General features: G+C 39.8%; 1 protein-coding gene across 1 annotated transcript in view; it reads right to left on the bottom strand.

The window, feature by feature from the left end:
* The window catches only part of LOC124858840 (protein kinase C epsilon type-like), a 152,337-nt gene that overhangs the window by 48,400 nt on the left and 80,830 nt on the right, over positions 1-23,107 (bottom strand). Inside the window, exons 4-10 of the mRNA XM_047351101.1 lie at positions 21,927-21,961; positions 19,697-19,785; positions 19,276-19,408; positions 19,024-19,166; positions 17,310-17,406; positions 16,942-17,213; positions 16,686-16,859 (exon numbers count right to left, since the gene is read on the bottom strand). Of these exons, the coding sequence (XP_047207057.1) occupies positions 16,686-16,859; positions 16,942-17,213; positions 17,310-17,406; positions 19,024-19,166; positions 19,276-19,408; positions 19,697-19,785; positions 21,927-21,961 (943 nt within the window). The remainder of the gene's footprint in view (positions 1-16,685; positions 16,860-16,941; positions 17,214-17,309; positions 17,407-19,023; positions 19,167-19,275; positions 19,409-19,696; positions 19,786-21,926; positions 21,962-23,107) is intronic.

Below are 23,107 nucleotides of genomic sequence, written 5' to 3'. Positions count from 1 at the left end.
TCAATGACTGTAGACCTGACTTGCTTCAGTGAAGACATGATTCAGCCATAAGGAAGAGACTAAACAGAACTGGCATCCATGAGGGAGCCCTGAGGCGAAACCCATTCCAGACCAGAAACAACAGAAACCCCCAAATTTGACAGAAAATATCTTGATGTGTGTATTTATGTACATTTACAAAGATATTCTTTAATTTTGACAGTAAAGTGTACCGGAGTCAAATTCCTTGTTTGTCTGTACAAACTTGGCAATAAAGCTGATTCTGATTCATGATCTCCAGGAATTTTAATAAAAAATCTGTGAACTGACGAGACAGAAGTGGCGCTTTCTGGAGAGTATGCATACCATTATATCCTGACAGAACAAACAGTATTTCATAACACAATTTCTGGAACACAATAAAATCACTTGAAAATAGTTAATGTTGTTATTTTGGAACTTTCAAATATGACTGTGCCGACATTTGAGAATAAAAAAAGATTTAAATCAATTTGGAGTTGTTTGGATATGTTGACAATCCAGTGTACCAGATGTTCTCGGATGCACCGTCACCTCTGGTAAGAGGGACACCTTAACAGTACAAGTGTGTTGTCACATCTGATATGCTATGCAGTATTTTGGACTGGCTGAATACTTCAGGCAGCTGGATTTGGACTTTAACTGATTTTTCTCCAGTACCAGGGATGTTTACAGTCAGACTGACTTTGTTTCAAGTAGGTTATTTGGTTAAGTGCAGTGCAAGCACACACACACACACATGAAGAGGATTGCCGACCTTACCTTTAAGGAGGTACTGAGAAAACCATGTGACCTTTAGATTCTACATGCTTCACCTTTAAAATAAATACACTACAAAGTCATTCAAATGTGTTCTAATAAGAACTAATAAAACTGCAATTTATGCACATCTAAAAGCAGGTGAAGCTAATTAAGGTCCACATCTCTCTATTAAAGGCAGCACATTAAATAACACTGTTGCTGTGCAAAATTCTACTTCAACACATCTAATCCAGCCACAGATCTGTTACTAACTCAAGTGGAATGCACCTAGTACAAGATGAAGGCAGCACAACAAGAACAAGGCTGTTTACTGGGCTATATGGGTTCATCGGTACCCATCTTAATATAGAATTGATACACCTATAAGGGTAATAACAAAAAAAAGTATTTTTCTTACAGAAGAGATTTACGTAGGTAATAAGCATATTGGTCATTTGATTTTCCAGTCTTCTTCAAAGCCACCCACACTGCAGCTCAGAGGTTTTCTATGAATGTTCTCTCAACTGCCAACTTTGTGGTGGTAACATCTGAGTAAAGGTTAGGCTCTAAGGCCCATACCATGTCAATAAGACTCCTATCAAGGATGAAATTACTAAAACTGTTTTTGTATGCTCCAACTGCAGCGCAAGAGCAGCAAACAAGTCTACACTAATTACCGCACCTTAGCAAAATAAAAAGAAAGAAAAAAACATTACTCAGATATTTAGCTGGGTAAACAACGGTAGCTACAGTGCTATTGTTAGCTAAACAGGAAAAAATGTTTTCCACTGTGTTTACTTTTTCTGTACTCCCCCTTAATGGTTAATGGTTCTACTGGTGATACAATATTCTTTGAAAATAATAAAGTGTTCTGCTGCTGCTTTATATATATAAAACAAAGTATCATAACCATCCCTTCTTTATATGTATATATATATATATATATATACAGTATATATATAAGATTGGCTGTACTTCATGTTTCGTTCAACGTATTTTATTTCCTTTAAAGTTTATAAATTTATACCTAATGTCTGTATGCTGCGAGCGCTTGAAACCGAGGTCAAATTCCTTGTTCATGCACAAAATCTTGGCTAATAAAGCTGATTCTGGTGCAGGCCTAATAACTGCAGGCATCTTTAGGAAACCTAGCTCTGCTGCAACAAGGTGAAACGTAACGTTGAGGATTTGGGGTTAAGGTAGCATGCATTACAAAACAATAACAACCTTTCCTGCGTCTGTAGTACTATGGAGCTCCCATGCTTCCAATGGCTGCTGTCAGAACCTTCTCCAGCCATATACAGTGGAAGCTCCAAATACAGTCTGAACCAGATTTTTCCCAAAGATGCCTGACAGCCCCAATTTCAAACATTACTTCGAGTATAAATGTCTAGAATTCCTTTAAGGATGCATGGTTTCATCCAGAGTCCACAACTAGAAAATGTTTGCTAACATTAGTCCTCAGTAAGATGATGCTAAATGTTGGATCTCAGATTCCTATCACTTAGTTGCATTGCATTTTCTGCTCTGTGTGAAACAGCTGTTAAGAGAGACATTTTTAGCCCTACATCATAAAGGCCTAAACATGCATTGTGAAAAGCTTTGAATGGCTTTGACTGTGTGCCAACATCAATGACTCAATCAGCATTTGATTTGTTCCGCCTCAGTCCTCTGTATGAACCTCTCCCTGTCCAAGCCAGTCTTTATCTGTCTATCTCTCCGCATCGCTCCATCAGTCTGTCCTGTCCTGTCATGAGTGGCCGAGAACAAAGCCTCATTAACGCACCTGGCTGGTTTCTGGTCGCCTCTGCTTCCTCTGATATTCACCCATTACAGTTCATTAAAAAGAAACACTCTCTCTTTACTGTACTGCATGTTGTTCCGGACTCTTCTTCCCTGTTTCCCTTCGCTTCATTTTCTCACTTTCTTATCACAAACACTGAAAGAAAAAGATCAGAACTAGATGTCCCTTCTTCGTTCTCATTTTCCTCTTTCCTTTTGTTCCTTTCTTTGCTTACTTCAGTGTGAGCAGCAGAAAGAGGCCCGGCGTTACAGTTATATAATGTTATTTACATTTCTCTGTGGTAATTAGGCCGATAAGGAAACGGCTGTGATCCCACAGTCGATTAAGAAGAATGAGAGGGAGGAGGAGGAGAACACAGGAGGGGAGGGCGTAGGTTGGACACAGGTCACAGAAAGTACAAACACACCTTTAAATAAGGTGATGTCCTTGGGCAAAACATGGTTTCTACAGAAGGGGGGCTGTTTCACATAATAAATTAATCTATGAATTCACTGATATAAATGTGAGCTTTTGTTTGAATAAATTCTAAAACTAATTTGATTTAAATGCACCGAGTCTTTTCAGACTGCTCTGGCAACGACGTTTACATCAAGAATTTAAGTAATTCTTTCAAAATGACTTCAAAAGACGAAAATGTAACTGCCGTCCAGCTATTCAGCATCATAAATGTGTGAAGAACATATCTGAACGCAGAGTTCTGTGCCGAGGTCCTCCAGGTCAACACCACCACAGGTGGAACAGAAAGGAAAGGCCAGGAGTGGAAAAAGCAGGTGTAGGCTGCGTGGCTAAACTCATTAATAGAAGTAAAAACGTTATAAAACAAAAATATTTTAGGTACGGAGCAAACTAAGAGACGTTGCTTTGTAAATTGTTTTGTAATTACTTTGAATCATGTTTTTTTTAGGTCTTTAAAGTGTATTTTGGGTTAAAATGAACTTCAATTGGATGTAATTAATTTTGTACTTTATTTGATTGAAAGCATATTATCTGTAAAATAAATAAAAATAAACTGAAACTTTATCAAAACTCATTTAAATACTAATCTGAATAAAGGTGCAAAGTTTATTTGAATTTGAATAAAATTGCAGTTAAAAGTAGAAAACAATCGCGGTTCATAACTGTATTTATTGACAGTGGCTGAATAACCAAATTTATTGATAAAATTAAGTAAATAATAAAGAAAATATTTTCCCCATATCACTTCTAGAGACTTCCCTTTCAGTTGTTGACAATGCACTGGCTAGAAGTGATGACGAGAAATGAAGGAGGAGTTTCTTTCTAAAGGGAGGGAAAAGTGTTTGTCAATGAGAGGAGCTGTCACCCTAAATCAGGGATGATCTATGCAAGCAATCAAGGCTTATATTGTCATAAAATGTTCACAACATAACTGTTCAATCAGAAAAAAACAGGTAGCAGAGAACACCTTCTGATTAATGTACAAGCCCAAAATCAAAACAACATTGTTAACATATTGTCATAATGTTGTTTATATTAATCTCATTGTGAATGTGGGTGTAAGGAGCTCAGTGGGAAATTCGCAGTGTGTCTGACATAATGCATGGGACAAAGTGTAAACTTCACCTTTTTAGAACTGTTGCCTTGCTGGCGTGTGAAAAATGCGGAGCCACTTTCTGACACCAACACAGTTTTATGACATTTCCCATTTAGAACTTATAGGCTGGGTGCTTTCCTCAACAGTCAGCCGGCGGACCGCCCGGAAAGAAGCAATGAGAAAGCAGTGTGCAAGGTGCTTATAATGGAAGGCAAACTGTTTGTATTTGTGAGATGACCTGTCAGTGTGTAAGTCATGTGAACTGCTCACCACATAAACATGCAAAAGCAAAACTTTCTGATGATTAAATATTCAATAAGTTTTTTATTTTTATGCCAGCACAGAAACAATTCTGCTTTGTTTATTTAAGTCCGATGGCTGAGGTGGACATCGATGTCAAATTCAACATCTGAAATGGTGCGCAGCCAGGCCTAGCTGGTGCACCAATTTCCTCACTGGGTGACAAATAGTGAGCATCCACTTTATGTAAAAAATATAAATCAGGTTGTAAAACACTGAGAATGGGGAATATCCCTCAATGTGCACTAATGAAGAATATGGTGTGTGCAAAATGAAATGTGGTTTTATATCAGGCAGGAAAAATGTTCCCAAGTCTATTAAAGTGACAAGTCTATATATATATATATATATATATATATATAAATATATATATATATATTTCTCTACAGTCGGTTTGCCTATAAACCTTTTTTTGTCAAACAGTTCTGCCACTCTTACATTCTAGTTGAAAACCATGCAACTGAAACAGCTCCTCTGCTGGTGCTGGGTGGAAATGTGGATGAACATTTGCAGAAATTCTGGGACTAAACAAAAATGAGGGAACTGACAAAGAAGTAAGGGCATTCAAGATAAACCAGACCTTTGAGACAGAAATCTGCACTTAACTTGAGAAAAAAGGACAAGAATTTGAAGAATCTAGCATTAATCAAAGGGAAAGTGGAACATTTAGATACTAAAGGAGGCAGTCAGAAGTATGGCAATCAAAGAATGAAACCAGGTGTACCTCTAAAGCCCGGAAAACGTTTCCATGCATTTTCCAACAGGGTTTAAAGCAGATTTACCATGTTTAGAAACTTCTGATTTTAATATAAAATGTTAATAAACTCTACATTGCAGGGCACATTAAGACAAGTTTGCAGGAACAGTACAAAATAGGGTCTAAAATTCTTTATCTCTTCGTAGCCTTTATGCGAGAAAAATTCAATGTTGGAAGATTTAAAAGCTTAAAAATTACAAACTGCCGTTGTTGTAGGCCTTAATTACATTGCTAACTAATAACATGAAGTTAATTAGGTAAACCTCAAATATCTTGAGTTCATTTTGTCTACTAAAAGACAAAGTTTAATGTTAATGTTGGTGGAGTCCTTAACGTCAGCCAGCAGATCAACCAGGAAGAAGTGATGAAGAGCTGCTATCAAAGGAGATTACCTCTTAATTGGAGGACAAAGCTTTTTCCGGGGTGTGTGAGGAGAGAGACGACCAGTTAGAGCAATTTGCATTAATAAATTAATTAAATTAATGCAACTTTAAGGATCACACAGGTTATACATTATTTCTGACAATAATTCTATCTCTGGCCCCTAAAACGGTAGAAGTGTGTGTCCGCTGCACTCGCTAGTGGATCTGTACGGTCCATCCGGAGTGAGGCCCATCCAAACTAAGCTGGGTGACAAATGGTGCACAGTGTAAGCCAGTGTGGTTTTTCATTTAGCTGTCAGAATAACTTGGAAAAACGATTAAGCATTTTTAAATTTGATCACATTACAACCACAAACCTGATTGTATTTTATTATTGTTCGTGTGACAGACCACCACAAAGTAGTGCATAACTGTGGATGGGAATAAAAAATTATGTTTTGTTTTCAGCTCCCTCTCCTCTGATACCCCTAAAAAAAATCCAGTGCAACCGCTTGCTGTCAGAAATCACCTAATTAATCATAATTAATTATAATTAATGATTGGCAATGCTAATCAACAAAAGGTATGTTGGTATGTATTCTTGCTAATGTAAAACAACTGTAGTAAAAGCTGTAAGAACAATGTCAGCATCACATGTTCTTGTTCCTGTTTTATTCAAGACTTTTTCCAACATTTTTCAGGGTGCTGTTTCATATTTAATTAATTAATCCCATCTTGCTTTGGCCTGATCAGCAGTCAAAAATATATCCTTTATTTGCAGAGATTACTAAGATCAGAACATGAATATATTACATTATATGTTATATAACAACTCTAAAAAGTGTAATTAAAAATATAAATCTTCTTGCAGAAATCTGAGCAGCACCTTTGTGTCACCTCTGTTGCCACGGATCAGCCTGACGGCGGGCTGACTGGGCCCTTGTGCATTACAAAAGAGGTGCTGCGTGACACTGCGCCGAGGCCGTGACTGTATATACAGCACAAGTATATACAGGGGTTGGACAATGAAACTGAAACACCTGGTTTTAGACCACAATCATTTATTAGTATGGTGTAGGGCCTCCTTTTGCGGCCAATACAGCATCAATTTGTCTTGGGAATGACATATACAAGTCCTGCACAGTGGTCAGAGATATTTTAAGCCATTCTTCTTGCAGGATAGTGGCCAGGTCACTACGTGATACTGGTGGAGGAAAACGTTTCCTGACTCGCTCCTCCAAAATACCCCAAAGTGGCTCAATAATATTTAGATCGTGTGACTGTGCAGGCCATGGGAGATGTTCAACTTCACTTTCATGTTCATCAAACCAATCTTTCACCAGTCTTGCTGTGTGTATTGGTGCATTGTCATCCTGATACACGGCACCGTCTTCAGGATACAATGTTTGAACCATTGGATGCACATGGTCCTCAAGAATGGTTCGGTAGTCCTTGGCAGTGACGCGCCCATCTAGCACAAGTATTGGGCCAAGGGAATGCCATGATATGGCAGCCCAAACCATCACTGATCCACCCCCATGCTTCAATCTGGACATGCAACAGTCTGGGTGGTACGCTTCTTTGGGGCTTCTCCACACCGTAACTCTCCCGGATGAGAGGAAAACAGTAAAGGTGGACTCATCATAGAACAATACATGTTTCACATTGTCCACAGCCCAAGATTTGCGCTCCTTGCACCATTGAAACTGACGTTTGGCATTGGCTTGAGTGACCAAAGGTTTGGCTATAGCAGCCCGGCCGTGTATATTGACCCTGTGGAGCTCCCGACGGACAGTTCTGGTGGAAACAGGAGAGTTGAGGTGCACATTTAATTCTGCCGTGATTTGGGCAGCCGTGGTTTTATGTTTTTTGGATACAATCCGGGTTAGCACCTGAACATCCCTTTCAGACAGCTTCCTCTTGCGTCCACGGTTAATCCTGTTGGATGTGGTTCATCCTTCTTGGTGGTATGCTGACATTACCCTGGATACTGTGGCTCTTGATACATCACAAAGACTTGATGTCTTGGTCACAGAGGCGCCAGCAAGACGTGCACCAACAATTTGTCCTCTTTTGAACTCTGGTATGTCACCCATAATGTTGTGTGCATTTCAATATTTTGAGCAAAACTGTGCTCTTACCCTGTTAATTGAACCTTCACACTCTGCTCTTACTGGTGCAATGTGCAATCAATGAAGACTGGCTACCAGGCTGGTCCAATTTAGCCATGAAACCTCCAACATTAAAATGACAGGTGTTTCAGTTTCATTGTCCAACCCCTGTATAAAGCTGTTTGTTGTACCATGTTCCCCGGGACATTTAGCATGTGTTCCAAGAAGAGTATGGTGGGAGGGCGAGGGGAAGTGAGCGAGGTAAGGCAGGTGAAGAGAGACGCTTTATACAACATATGGAATACACATCAGGTTGCTGATAAGGATCAAAGCAGTTATATAAGTGCCACAGTTCCTTTGTTTCGTCCGAGGACACACAGGCAATCACCCCTGACAGGCCGCTGTGTGTGTGCGACTCAGACAGTCTGATGGGGAGGAATGAGAAGAACAAAATAATGCAGTATAAATGGAAAGAGAGAAAGAATGTGCAACATCTGAGAATAATGTCCCGTCTCTCCCTCTGCTTCTAATCTGTCCACCCTACATGTGTTTGTGTTTGCTGCGAGGCATAATAACAGGAATAAATAAAGTGAAAAGGAGACACCAATGTGAGACTTCCCAGAACATCCAGAAAAAATAAACAATGCTGAATATCTCCTGCTTATCCTCCCTGACCTGCCTGAGTCGAGCCGAACCCCGGAAAATGCAACAAATATGTTTTTTCTACAAGAAAACTCTCTTCAGATGGGAGAAACGAAAGTTTAGCAAAATAAAGAAAAGAAACTGAAGGTGGAAGAAGTTCACGGTTGACTTTGCTCTAGTCTCGAGTAAACTGTAACTTAACAAAAACAGTAGCTTTTCATTTCGACCCCTAAGACTCCTAGAACTAGTAATACCTGCTCTTAATTTGTAAGTATGCCATTCCCTGTTAAATATTTGCTTCTGTGGTATGTAATCCTAGGCATACATGATCAAGACTCTGTGTAATTAGTGCGCTCATCTAAACTGGGACACAGATTGGTGAATTCACTAGAAAGGAGCTGGGATGTGTGGTATTTTAAAGGGAATATATTGAGTCACTTTAAAAAGAAAAAATGTTCTTAAATAAAAAACTTTAAAAAGTCTGAAAAAAACCACTGCTGTTTTTATTGCTGGTTTTTTTCTGTATGGAACCTCAAGAGTGTGATTCAACAATTCAATAAACCATTAAACTATTACTTAAATATCTATAATATCAATAATTAAATAAAAAGATGAATGAATAAATAAACATTATTTGACATGTAAACTATTACTCATTCATATTTTGGTCATTTAGAAGAATATGTGATTATTTTACTTTTAATTAATTATTTCATTGTTCTGCAGCCGTGATAAATTTAGATGTAGTAATAGATTTTTGACCAAAAGCTACGTTAGTTTTTTTCTACTTCTAGTCGTCTTTCTGCACATTAACTGAGTGAAGCCACAGAAGAATGCATTTTAGGATCTGCAAAAAAAATTTTTTGACACCTATGTGACATATTTACCCTAGGATAGAATGAAGTTAAAAGTAGATTTTGCCAGAGCACAGAGATGCACATTTCTTTTTTGATCATAAAGTGTAGATGAGTTTTTTGTTTGAACTACTGAAATCATATTGGATTAACTTTTTCAATAGTTTCAAATACTTTAAAAATTTTAAATAGTAATAGTGTCTCTTGCTCCAGATTTTTTCAAAATGTCTACATTTTGCTGTCAAATTTGAAATGTTCCTGTCTTCTTTTTATGTCTATATGTCGTCATTTCTTTGCATTGGTCTAATAGATGGCCTTATCCTCATCCTCAAGCAGTCATTCACTTCCCATAACTCTAGATGATTAAGTCTCATTAGCTAGTTTCATCCCCCTCCAATATTTCTGTCTCATTTTTATTGGTTTAAGAAAATATTAATCTTTTTCGTCATCATTCTAGACATACTGCATGAGTTTATATTTTGTTTTCTGAGTGTTTAGGTGGTTTTCTACTGAATAAAGGGTAGTTTTTATGAAAATCGTTCTTCAAACTTAATGCCCTGAAGTGTATTGTAATTTAATTTTATCTGTCACCTCATAAAATGTCTCCTTTCATTGCTTTTTTCTAGTAAATGCAAACAGGAGTTGAACATTTCCTTCTACAAAGTGAAACAAGCTAATAAACTGAAACCAGTTTTGCAGCTAATTTATCTTGTGTTTTAAGTCCCAACTAGAAACATTTATATTATTGGTAAATTTTTACCAGTCAGAATTTAAATTCTGAATTTCCAAATGCAACAATAATGCCAGCTGGCATTATTGGTTATCACTGCTGAAAATGACACCATATAGGGAAAAGTACCTAACATTAGCCTCTAAAAACATGTAAAACAGAGCGACTGAAGCCCAGGATTTATGAAGCCAGATGTTGATGGAAGAAAAACATCATAATTATTACATTTGTCAATGTTTTTAGCTGTGAGGAGGCATTAACTTGCTCTGTCAGTTCTACAAATAGCTCATAGTGAGATTGTGTCTAAAGTGGGACTATTGCCAACTATCTATGACCAAATTACAGACAAGGGAGCTACGTAGAAGAAAGGGGAGGAGGGGAATCCAGATTCTAATTCAAGCGGATTCATAACTCTCAGTGCCCTCTACTAGCCTCTACTTGAAGCAAATTAATGCTGTAAAATTTTCTTGTCGCCAACGATTACACCAAATTCTCAGTCAAAGGAATGGACTAAACACATAGCAGAAAACAATTTTATGAGCGGAAGAAAAAAATCAACAAAGACACTTGTTTTTTTAAAGAAATACAATGTAGAGCAGTGTGCTGCCTTCCCTGTTTGGATCAGTAGTCTCTCCGTACTAAGAAAACTGCAATGATACCATGATATATATTACTTATTATTGCCAATATTAAGACTGTGATTAAGAATGTATATTTCTGAGTGAAACATTGGGTGTGAATGAGTGTGTGCCTGTGTTGCCCTGCAATGGACTGGCGACCTGTCCAGGGTGTACCCCGCCTCCTGCCCATAGACTGCTGGAGATAGGCGCCAGCTTCCCCGTGACCCACTATGGAAGGAGCTGTATAGAAAATTACTGACTGACCGACAATGTGACTAAACCGGGCCAGTACTGGTGCGTGTGTGTTTCTATGGTCCAAGAGGCGTGAGTGCATGGAGACATGGAAGTATGTGGATATAAGTGCTGCAAGTCTGGAATATTTTAGTAATCCAGTACTCTATCAACTTTTTCTTTGATTAATTGAGTAATTGGACGTATATATCTATATACACGGCTCAAAAAAATAAAGGGAACACTCAAATAACACATCCTAGATCTGAATGAATGAAATATTCTCATTGAATACTTTGTTCTGTACAAAGTTGAATGTGCTGACAACAAAATCACACAAAAAACCATCAATGGAAATCAAATTTATTGACCAATGGAGGCCTGGATTTGGAGTCACACACAAAATTAAAGTGGAAAAACACACTAGAGGCTGATCCAACTTTGATGTAATGTCCTTAAAACAAATCAAAATGAGGCTCAGTATTGTGTGTGGCCTCCATGTGCCTGTATGACCTCCCTACAACGCCTGGGCATGCTCCTGATGAGACGGCGGATGGTCTCCGGAGGGATCTCCTCCCAGACCTGGACTAAAGCATCCACCAACTCCTGGACAGTCTGTGGTGCAACATGACGTTGGTGGATGGAGCGAGACATGATGTCCCAGATGTGCTCAATCGGATTCAGGTCTGGGGAACGGGCGGGCCAGTCCATAGCTTCAATGTCTTCATGTTGGAGGAACTGCTGACACACTCCAGCCACATGAGGTCTAGCATTGTTCTGGATTAGGAGGAACCCAGGGCCAACCACACCAGCATATGGTCTCACAAGGGGTCTGAGGATCTCATCTCAGTACCTAATGGCAGTCAGGCTACCTCTTGCGGCCCTCCAAAGAAATGCCACCCCACACCATTACTGACCCACTGCCAAACCGGTCATGCTGATGGACGTTGCAGGCAGCAGATCGCTCTCCACGGTGTCTCCAGACTCTGTCACGTCTGTCACATGTGCTCTTTGTGAACCTGCTTTCATCTGTGAAGAGCACAGGGTGCCAGTGGCAAATTTACCAATCCTGGTGTTCTCTGGCAAATGCCAAGCGTCCTGTACGGTGTTGGGCTGTGAGCACATTTGTGGACGTCGGGCCTTCATACCATCCTCATGGAGTCAGTTTCTAACCGTTTGTGCAGACACATGCACATTTGTGGCCTGCTGGAGGTCATTGTGCAGGGCTCTGGCAGTGCTCCTCCAGTTCCTCCTTGCTCAAAGGCGGAGGTAGCGGTCCTGCTGCTGGGTTGTTGCTCCTACAGCCTCCTCCACGTCTCCTGGTGTACTGGCCTGTCTCCTGGTAGCGCCTCCAGGCTCTGGACACTACGCTGACAGACACAACAAACCTTCTTGCCACAGCTCGCATTGATGTGCCATCCTGGATGAGCTGCACTACCTGAGCCACTTGTGTGGGTTGTAGAGTCCGTCTCATGCTACCATGAGTGTGAAAGCAACACCAACATTCAAAAGTGACCAAAACATCAGCCAGAAAGCATAGGTACTGAGAAGTGGTCTGTGGTCCCCACCTGCAGAACCACTCCTTTATTGAGTGTGTCTTGCTAATCACCAAAGATTTCCCCCTGTTGTCTATTCCATTTGCACAACAGCTGTGAAATTGATTGTCAATCAGTGTTGCTTCCTAAGTGGACAGTTTGATTTCACTGAAGTTTGATTTACTTGGAGTTATACTCCGTTGTTTAAGTGTTCCCTTTATTTTTAATCAAAGTCCACAAATTTATACCCTTTTCAATATTTAGTGTATAAATCTTTATTGGCCTGACAGTAAGGAAACACTTCTTATCGCTGACCAGTCTTTGCGTGGTTGCAATGTTTTTTTGTTTTTTTTATCTGTGGTGCTGAGCTCAAAGTTTTGGGGGTAGAAATCCTATGTGCCATCACCCTAATCTTTAGCTCCCTCCACAGATTAGATTATTGTATTATATTGTTTTGTTTAAGTGTTCCCTTTATTTTTTTGAGCAGTGTATATAGATATATATAGATATATATCTATATATATATGAGAGGTGTTCTCAATCTTCATTTTCTCATGGCCCTCTGCTCAAATCTACAATAACAGTGCTAAACCTTCCAAACCGAACCCACTGCAGATTTCTCCATCTCAGCAATTCAGGTTTACATGCATGCGCATATTTTAGCCCACCATTAACTATGTTGAGCGATTCTTATTTATGCATGAAAAACTTGTTTCAAGACATTTTCTTTTCAGAAGACAGCTAGTATATATATATATATATATATCTATGAATCTATGAATGTCACAAACTTCTCTGACTTTGAAGTGATTATAATTCAGTTTCACAGTTTTAAATTCTTTGTAACGATCACAAGTTTATGGCTAGAATGAATAGTTTTACCCAACCACAGCTGTTTGTCCTCTCGCCCTAAAAGCAACAGAACATGGATGTCAGCGTCACTTTGCAGTGACTGCATATATGCTACAATGTGTAGTTGCTGCAACAGAATCAGCTGTTATGGTTTTATTGCAGAAAATCAGGGCTTTTAATTCCGTATTGGGAACATTTCTCTCCGGTGACCTCGGTCGACTCCACACTCACATTTGCAGTGAGGGGAGTTACCGCTTATCCTCTGCAGCCCTAACATCTCTGTTTCACAGTGGAAAGCTCTCTCTCTCTCTCTCTCACACACACACACACACACACACACACACACACACACACACACACACACACACACACACACACACACACACACACACACACACCAAAAAAAAACAGGGTAAACAGGCAAGGTAAAGGAAAATTCTGGAAAAATATGTTCTGGGTTTCATAGTCGAAACAAACTTTTGTTTGTGAAAGTGCCAAACAGGACATTATGGGTCTTATTCTCAGATTCTGCCCTTAAATAACTCCCATCTTTTTCCATCACACTTAATGTAAACTGTTGCATGTTGTATATCAATCTGCAGTAACAGTACCTGGGGAAACACATGACCGAGAATGAAACAAAGTATCGAGACAGAGATTTTGTCATATTGGAGGTCCTTACTCTCCCAAATCAGGGACACTAAAACAGGCTCTGAAGACTGACTATCTAGATCGCTTTGGTACTGTACTGGAAATAAGCTGCCCCCAAGCTGTCACTTGGTACTACATGGTACTACCCTTTCTTTCAGTACCTACTTGGCCAAGGTTCCACGCGAACCGAGTTGAGTTGAAAACACGTCAGAAAACTGTCGTTCACTGATTGGGTAGAGAGTGTCACAAGCTAACTGCTGGTTAGCTAGTGACACTGCTAGCTAACTGGAGCGACTCCATGACAAGAATCAGACCCGTCATTTGTAAAAACTCACAACAACGACTGAGCACATTCCAAGCTTTAAAAAAAACATAGAAAATGGCCATTAGAGTTCAGAAAATTGGGTTATATATTAAACATATAGTCTATACCAAAGCTAATTTATCTGCTGATAGATTTATCCATCCTCAGGTTTCTTAATCACCTCACGTGCCGACTGTCTGTTCTATTTTAATAAATGTCTGATGACAAAGGTCAACACCTGTTCAGCCCTCAAAGGCAAGAAAAAACAACAGTGTAACACCGTCAGGCTCAAGTTGCAATAAAAAGACAAACACTAACACGGTACAGTAACAACAAGCACTTACATAAATGTACAAACCTACTATATGTTTCCTGACAGGGACAAGGGTGGCTTTTGTGTGGCTGGCTGTCAGTTTCAGTGCATTGAGTATATAGGCTGAAAGTGAAGATGATGAAAGCTGAGCAGCTGGCTGAAATGGTGGGATAAGTACGGATCTTTCACTAAGCGGGGGATCCTGATGGCAGCAGCTCCGCTGGTGAAAATTCTGTTTTGAGTGTTTTGTTTTTACTATTCAGAGTAAAAAATATGAAATTGCATCGATCTCTGACAAACTTTTAAACAGCACAGTTTACATACAGTGTTCAAACTTTTTGAACACTGGACTACTGGACTGCTAAACTTTCTCAGGCTTTTGTAGGCCCAGACTGAAAGTTTGACTGTGATCCTCATGACTGTTTGACCCAATTCACTAAATGAAGTTCCATCTATAACCTGATTGTAAACAAAAGTTGGGATTTTTTTTTAAAGAAGCTGAAAATAAAGTTTTTCGATAAGTAAAGTTAAGTTAATATGACTTTTGGACCCCATACTGACATCATTTCTGCACTGAAGAGTGAGGTCACTGATACACCCGTGATCCAGACAGCATGGTCCTGTTTTGCTGCAGGCCACTTTATGACTCATTTTAGCTTGGAGGTTTAAGCTTAAAACCGAAACCTTTTGCAGTATAAATAGATCTTAGACTGTAATATGTATTTATACTGACTTTAAATGACACACAGGGAGGTGTAGGTGACCAATGAAGTCAGTTTGTTCCAGTAGATTTATTTAGAGGAATCAGATTAAAAAGGGCTGAATACAAATGCATGTCACAAAGTTTAGATTTTCTTTCATAAAAACGCTTGAAAATAATGTGTATATTTTCTTCCTCCAAACAAATAAACAGTATTTTATGTTGGTCTATCACACAAAATCCCAGTAAAATACATTTAAGGTTGCAGTTGTAAAGTGACTAAAATGTGTAAATGTTCAAGAGGCATGAAAACCTGGATAGATGTTTTGTACATATTTATTTACATAAATGCATGTATCTGAAGAAGCAACACAAAGTTTCAGTAGCAACTGGAAGGCTTACTGGAATGTGGATGGTACCTTTATTTTCTAATTTTGAAAATCTATCAGCCATGGAATACAAACAACTAGGAAGTACTGTCAGTCTGTTGGAAGACAGAGACTTAAAGTAATGGTAATTCTGATGCTAATAGCAATGGTAATTGCTAGAAGGTCTACACATATTGCTAGTGAAAGTTGTTAAAAGTAGTTCAAATTGTGCTGATTGGTTTACATTCCCCAGCAGGAGTTCTGATGTTTTCTTACCAATTTTCAGTGAACATAGATGATAACCAACCTCCCTGTGCCTTTGTCTCTCACTCACACAACCCAAAACATCAGCGACCCACCTCTGTGTTTCACAGTAGGAGGGATGCACGTTTCACTACGGGTCTTGGCGACTCCTCGCCAAATCCATTTTTCGGCTGCGAAGTACTGGAGGAAACCTGCAGGGGTCTGTCAAGAGCCGTGCAAGTCACTGACCTTTTATAGAGACACACTAGCTACAAGCAACTTGATCACTGGTGAGGGTAGTTACCTTTAGTTGCCATTTAAACCACTACCTATCATCTTGCAAGCATATTATAATGCCAATATAAAACACATTGAAAAGTCCAGGTAATATAAACTTTTGATCAGGGTCATTTGGGTGTTTGGATGACCACTTCGAAAAAATGTCCAAAACAAAATCATAGATTCTGCCAGGGTATGTAGACTTATGAGCACAACTCCAGACATAGAATGTGCAACGAGACAACTGACAGTGTCTGGTTTATATGTTTTAGCAACAAGGGTAAAAAAAAAAAGGTTAACATATCTGTGTATCAGAAATAATCTGAACCCAAAAAACTTGGATTAAAGCATCCCTATTCACATCATCTTAGATGCTGCTGGTTTATCATGAAAATAAACCCTGAACATATGGTTGACTGTTTTACCTTGAGGCCCCAAAAAAAAAATGTCATTTTTGTTTTTTTATTTATCTCAAGGGGACACAGCAGAGATCTGTTTATTTCTTTTTGAAATTAATAGTTAATAGTTCATTTTTATTTTTCTGTCAAAAACAGTTTTGTAAGTTAATTCCTGTAATTATCTGAAAAAATAATGTCTCAGACTATATAGTTTTATTTGTGTGAGAGCTGTCAGTGCCACAGCTGGAAGCTCCAGTTCTAATTTGGCCTAATGCTGCCCTCTGGTGGTGCACAATGTTTCTGCATGTGTGTGTTCCTACTTTAGTCTGGAAGCAATAGAAGAGCTGTGTCAGGTAAGGGTGTTTCCTAGCCAGCGCTAGGATCCTTTTCTCAGTCATGGTGCAGTCCACATCGTCGTCCTGCTGGATAATGTCTTTCTTCAGCACTTTGACAGCGTAAACCTCATCGGTGCCTTTCAGCTCGGCCAGCATCACCTGGTCAGGGGACACATGATGCACAGAATCAGAAGGGGTGCTTGCTTTTTTACTCTCAGGTGAGTGGAAATCTTTCACCAACCTTTCCAAAGCTTCCTTTCCCCAGAACCTTTATGAACAAAAAGTTGTGCAGGTTCATCCTTTTTGCCTCAGGAGCACTGTGACCTTTGACCTCTCCGTTCTCCTGGCTTCTCTCTTCCTTCATGCCATTTCCATCCCCAACCCCTCTTTCTCCTCCCCCTCCTCCTCTCATTGTGGCAACTGACGTGAGGGAAGAAAGAGGGTGTGTTTTGTGCTCCTCTTCACGATGGTCAAAGGACAGAGCTTTCCGAATGTTCTCCAGCTCCTTCACATCTGCACAGAGACAAATGAAAGATGACCTATGATTGCTTGTTCAACACTTTTATTTCTCACTGCAGAGTGGATGTGATCAGTATCAGGTTCCCTTACCTTGGTCACATGGGGAGGTGGGCGCAGACCTTGAGCGGTCCTCCTCTGTCTGAGGTATCTCTGATAGGGGCTGCTGAGGATCCTGAGCCTGAGGGAGCTGGTTGAAGACAGTTTGTGACTGCTCTTAGTTCCAATAAATGCACACTTTTATCCTTAGACTTCATATATATATATATATATATATATATATATATATATATATATATAGGGGTTGGACAATGAAACTGAAACACCTGGTTTTAGACCACAATAATTTATTAGTATGGTGTAGGGCCTCCTTTTGCGGCCAATACAGCGTCAATTTGTCTTGGGAATGACATATACAAGTCCTGCACAGTGGTCAGAGGGATTTTAAGCCATTCTTCTTGCAGGATAGTGGCCAGGTCACTACGTGATACTGCTGGTGGAGGAAAACGTTTCCTGACTCGCTCCTCCAAAACACCCCAAAGTGGCTCAATAATATTTAGATCTGGTGACTGTGCAGGCCATGGGAGATGTTCAACTTCACTTTCATGTTCATCAAACCAATCTTTCACCAGTCTTGCTGTGTGTATTGGTGCATTGTCATCCTGATACACGGCACCGCCTTCAGGATACAATGTTTGAACCATTGGATGCACATGGTCCTCAAGAATGGTTCGGTAGTCCTTGGCAGTGACGCACGCGCCCATCTAGCACAAGTATTGGGCCAAGGAAATGCCATGATATGGCAGCCCAAACCATCACTGATCCACCCCCATGCTTCACTCTGGGCATGCAACAGTCTGGGTGGTACGCTTCTTTGGGGCTTCTCCACACCGTAACTCTCCCGGATGTGGGGAAAACAGTAAAGGTGGACTCATCAGAGAACAATACATGTTTCACATTGTCTACAGCCCAAGATTTACGCTCCTTGCACCATTGAAACGACATTTGGCATTGGCATGAGTGACCAAAGGTTTGGCTATAGCAGCCCAGCCGTGTATATTGACCCTGTGGAGCTCCTGACGGACAGTTCTGGTGGAAACAGGAGAGTTGAGGTGCACATTTAATTCTGCCGTGATTTGGGCAGCCATGGTTTTATGTTGTTTGGATATAATCCGGGTTAGCACCCGAACATCCCTTTCAGACAGCTTCCTCTTGCGTCCACAGTTAATCCTGTTGGATGTGGTTCATCCTTCTCAGGAGCACTGCTGACATTACCCTGGATATCGTGGCTCTTGATACATTACAAAGACTTGCTGTCTTGGTCACAGATGCGCCAGCAAGACGTGCACCAACAATCTATCCTCTTTTGAACTCTGGTATATCACCCATAATGTTGTGTGCATTTCAATATTTTGAGCAAAACTGTGCTCTTACCCTGTTAATTGAACCTTCACACTCTGCTCTTACTGGTGCAATGTGCAATCAATGAAGACTGACTACCAGGCTGGTCCAATTTAGCCAGGAAACCTCCCACACTAAAATGACACGTGTTTCAGTTTCATTGTCCAACCCTTGTATATAATAAACGAGTTTCACATTTTAAATTGTAGTACTTGCATAAATTTAATTTATGTCATATTTAGATCCAAAGGGGACAGAAAGTCGTAGATTACTAATTATTATATAAAAAAAGCAACAAAAGATGGTTTTATGTAAAGGATTTTTACACATCTTTACCAGCAGTACCAATACATTTGTCCCAGTCTGTACATCTACAGATTAAGCACTAAAGCCAAGTCGTCCAGACCTTTTTCCGCCTCTGGGCACTGTTGGAGATCTTATCTGGTGTCAACCCGAGATCTGACAACACAGTTGCAATTCTTCTAGCATCTACGCCACACGTTGGAGCAACGTTGCTCTCACACCGCCTGTGTACGTTTACTTTACATACTGAAACACAAACACACAGAAGAAAGCCTCATATATGTGAACAGGCAGACTGAAATAAACAGCATGTTGTACATTTCTGAGTGAAACAAGCTCATTGGGCTCTTGGCACCTTTACACTGGAGTCCCTGTCGCAGCAGACCCCACAGCAGAGAGCCACAATGGTCGCAGAAGGTGAGAACTTTAAAGTTGTGGATGCTGAACTTGTGTGGTACGTTGACGCTGAACCTTTGAGACCCGACTTGCTGCAAGAAACACAGCAAGACAAACCAGTGTGGTTGGTTAAATAATCTGGAAATATCTGGAAACCTGACTGCCTAATTTTAAGATAGAACTAGACAACATCTAATCAAATGACAGAACCTTAAGCATGGGCAGAAGGGAATCAGAAGCAGTAACAGGGCTTTGAGTTCCATTAAGGTCAAAATTGTTCTGTTGCGGACATCATGTCCGTACTTTTTCATTAATTTCTGCTGTCTGAACCGCAAACTAATAAGACAAAACCAACCCAAACCATTAGCCAGGGCTCTCACCTCTCCGACTGTGTCATCCTGCTTCTTCATTCCAGCGCACTTAGTAATGATGAGCTCATGGCAGCGTTTATGGACCACGCAGGTACAAACTGCAGCAGGAACACAAAGTCAGCACTACAAATCCTTTCTAATTAATTACAGGTTAAATCGTTTGTCAACTGATAAACATAAACACAGAAGTAGCTATGCAATTAATACTGTTTATTATTACTGTTAGTAATTATTTAATGATTCAACGTGTAATTGTAGAGCAGTGTGGGTCTTCCTATGTGATTTTGCATGTTCTCCCTAGGCATATATTCGCTTTCCCTGGGTACTCCAACTTCCTCCCACAGTGTTAGGTTAACTGGAGTTAGCACATTGGCCTGGGGCTGTTGTGAATTAGTTCATGGCTGTCTATCCTGTCTCTCTTTGATGGACTGAGGACATGTCCAGAGTGTTTCCTCCTGCTTCTTCCTCTTGTCTGCTGGAGTGGCAGTCATGTGAAATGAATAACCCTAATAAATATTCAGTTCTTGATCAAAACATTTTCGCATACTAATGTCTAATGTAAATTTCTTATCTGGAATAAAAATGTGTTTAATTGCACTTAAACAAGAAGATCTAGAAGTGTTCCAGTTATTAAACAAAATATGTCAAAGAAAATGTGGATTCCAGCTAAGGGAAAACGTTAAGGCACCCTAGCACTTAATGGCTATTGTTACCCTGTTTTGGATGAATAACTTCAGTGAGACGCGTCTTTTACCTCTACATCTACCAGTCTCTGACGTCAGTCTGTGGGACGTTTGCCAAACTCTTTCCTTTCAGCTGTGAGACGTTTGAGGGATTTCTTACGTGTTTCACGTCACCCCGCAGCATCTGGACTTTGAGTCAGTATCTAACTAGCTAAGACTCTGTAGAAGTATTAGAGCGTGACACTTACATGCTTTACAGTTGGTATGAGTTTCCTTTCTTAGAATGCTCTATTTGATCCTCCATTCTGGGGTGTAAATAATTCAGTTTTAGACTCATCTGTTCAAAGAACATTATTGGGGAATTTCAGACCAGCCTTCATACTTTACAAAGATTTCCTCCTTGAACACCTATAATGAATTATACATTATGCATTCTGTTCCTGAGTTTTCAGGCATCCACTTCCATACCCAGACCTGGGCATGTTTGCAGGTGCCCAGTTGAATCTCCTCCCCTTATAGGCTACTTTTTGTACAGTGGATAAGCTGATTTCAAGGTCTTTTGAGAATTCTTTAAACCCCTTATAAGACTCAAAATCACAGTGAATAAAAATTGTCAGTCAGTCATTTTCTTCCGCTTATTCCATAGTGGGTCACAGGGGAGCTGGTGCCTATCTCCAGCAGTGTATGGGCGAGAGGTGGGGTACACCCTGGACAGGTCGTCAGTCCATCGCAGGGCAACACACAAACAACCATGCACACACTCATTCATACACCTAAGGGAAATTTAGAGAGACCAATTAACCTAACAGGCATGTCTTTGGACTGTGGGAGGAAGCCAGAATACCTGCTGAGAACCCACACATGCACGGGGAGAACATGTAAACTCCATGCAGAAAGACCCCCAGCTGGGAATTGAACCAAGGACCTTCTTGCTGCAGGGCAACAGTGCTAACAACTGCACCACTGTGCAGCCGCGGTGTTTATAAACATATAAACAACATAATTGTTCATTCATTCTGTTTAGGTTTGCACTGTAAATTGGACAAAGTCCATCCCTTTAAGTCAGTCTGCTTATAAATTGGCTTAAAGGGATAATGCGCGGCAAGGGGGTTTTGTTCTTAAACAGAAGGCAAGGCGTTTGCCAGCGTGAGGAGGAATTTCTCTTAAATTAGGCACAATTGGTCAGAAGAATCTAATCTATTAACTCATTGCCTAAGTTCCTACTATGTAAATATTATAAATCACCAACTGATTATGTACAAAAGTCAAAGTCCAAAGAAAAACTGTAAAAAAAAGTAAAAAAAAACTATTGATCAAGACCTTCTTAAGGATAATAAGTCGTTCTCTAAATAAGCAATTGTATAAAAAGGTGAAAGGCAAACTATACCATAAAACTATAAATTATTTTTTCTTTTTAACTATATCAACTCAAATACATATTCACTTTATTTATGGACTAAGTAATTAAAAAATTGACATATTAGTATTTTACTGATGGTAGTTTAAAATTCTTATTAAAGGGAAAAGGTTTAAAAAGTGACTAAAAAAGACATTACCTTGACACTGGTAGCCCTGCTTTCCTAAAACGCCCCTGCAGAAACACAGACACACATGAGAGGAACACAACATTTCTAACTGGTTCTAAAATAGATTTCTGGAAACGCAGAAAAAGAAGTGATAAAGAGAAATGTTTATTCCCTGGCCAAAACCTCTCTGTTAGAAACCTTTTTACATCAATGATTGTGAAGCAATTATGCTTTAACGGAAAGACCAACCCAAAGCTCACAAAGAGAAGAAGACACAACACAGTTTTATTCCATGGTGACAACAGATTGCTCTAGCGCAGCCAGCCACCAGAACATTGAAGCCAAGGCAGGTGTTGTTTGTTAGCATAAAGTTGGCTAAGAAAGCGTGTTTCACTAACATTTTAACTTTGTATTTATCACCTGTCAGAACATGTCATTGATGTCGATGGATCGCTTTATTAAATAAATCATAAAGCAACCCAAACGATCCTCATGCATATCTACTTGTAATAATTAGGTGCACTAGCAACTCTTTTTTTCTAATTGAGTGAGCGAAATTACTAACAGATTGTATATCAGTATTTTGACTTCCCTTCCAATGACCACGTGTGTAGCACTAGCTTAAAGTGACTCTTAAGAGCCAAACCGACATTGTGTTGAGAGAAAGCTAATTGTAGATGGACTCATTGAACTATATTGTAGTGACAGACAATGTCCTCAGAATAACATTTTGACATCTTTACTGTCAGGTAGCTAAAACCTCATAATTAAAACATGAACTCATTATGTGTAGAAAAGTGAGACCTACACAGTTTCTGCAAAGTGAGCAAATTTAAGGTAATTTAAGGTTGTGGTGACACAGCTGCACAGCAGATTAACAATGCTGGTTAAAACCCAAGGAAAATGTCTACCAGAATTTTAATTTCAGTGGTTATCCATTACTGCAGTCAATTACAGGGAGTTTTTAAATCCCTGACTAGAGTGCTGGGGTCTCATTTTGTAAACATTGCATGGGATCTACACTAAAAGTGTATGTATGCATAAAGGCCGTAAATTGCGTATGCCATAGAAAATGCGCACACACACCGCAAGCAATTTCCTCTTTATAGCTGTACCTCAAAGTTTGCGTACAAGGTTCCTCTTCATGTTCTGCTCTCCACGTATCCACATTCAACCATATATGGGCAATGCAAAGCACTTCAGGACTGGCA

This window comes from Girardinichthys multiradiatus, chromosome 22, assembly GCF_021462225.1.
Source record: "Girardinichthys multiradiatus isolate DD_20200921_A chromosome 22, DD_fGirMul_XY1, whole genome shotgun sequence".
Classification (NCBI taxonomy): Eukaryota; Metazoa; Chordata; class Actinopteri; order Cyprinodontiformes; family Goodeidae; genus Girardinichthys; species Girardinichthys multiradiatus.
The sequence above is the reverse complement of the archived record's forward strand: the minus strand, read 5'-3'. Positions and strand labels throughout refer to the sequence as shown.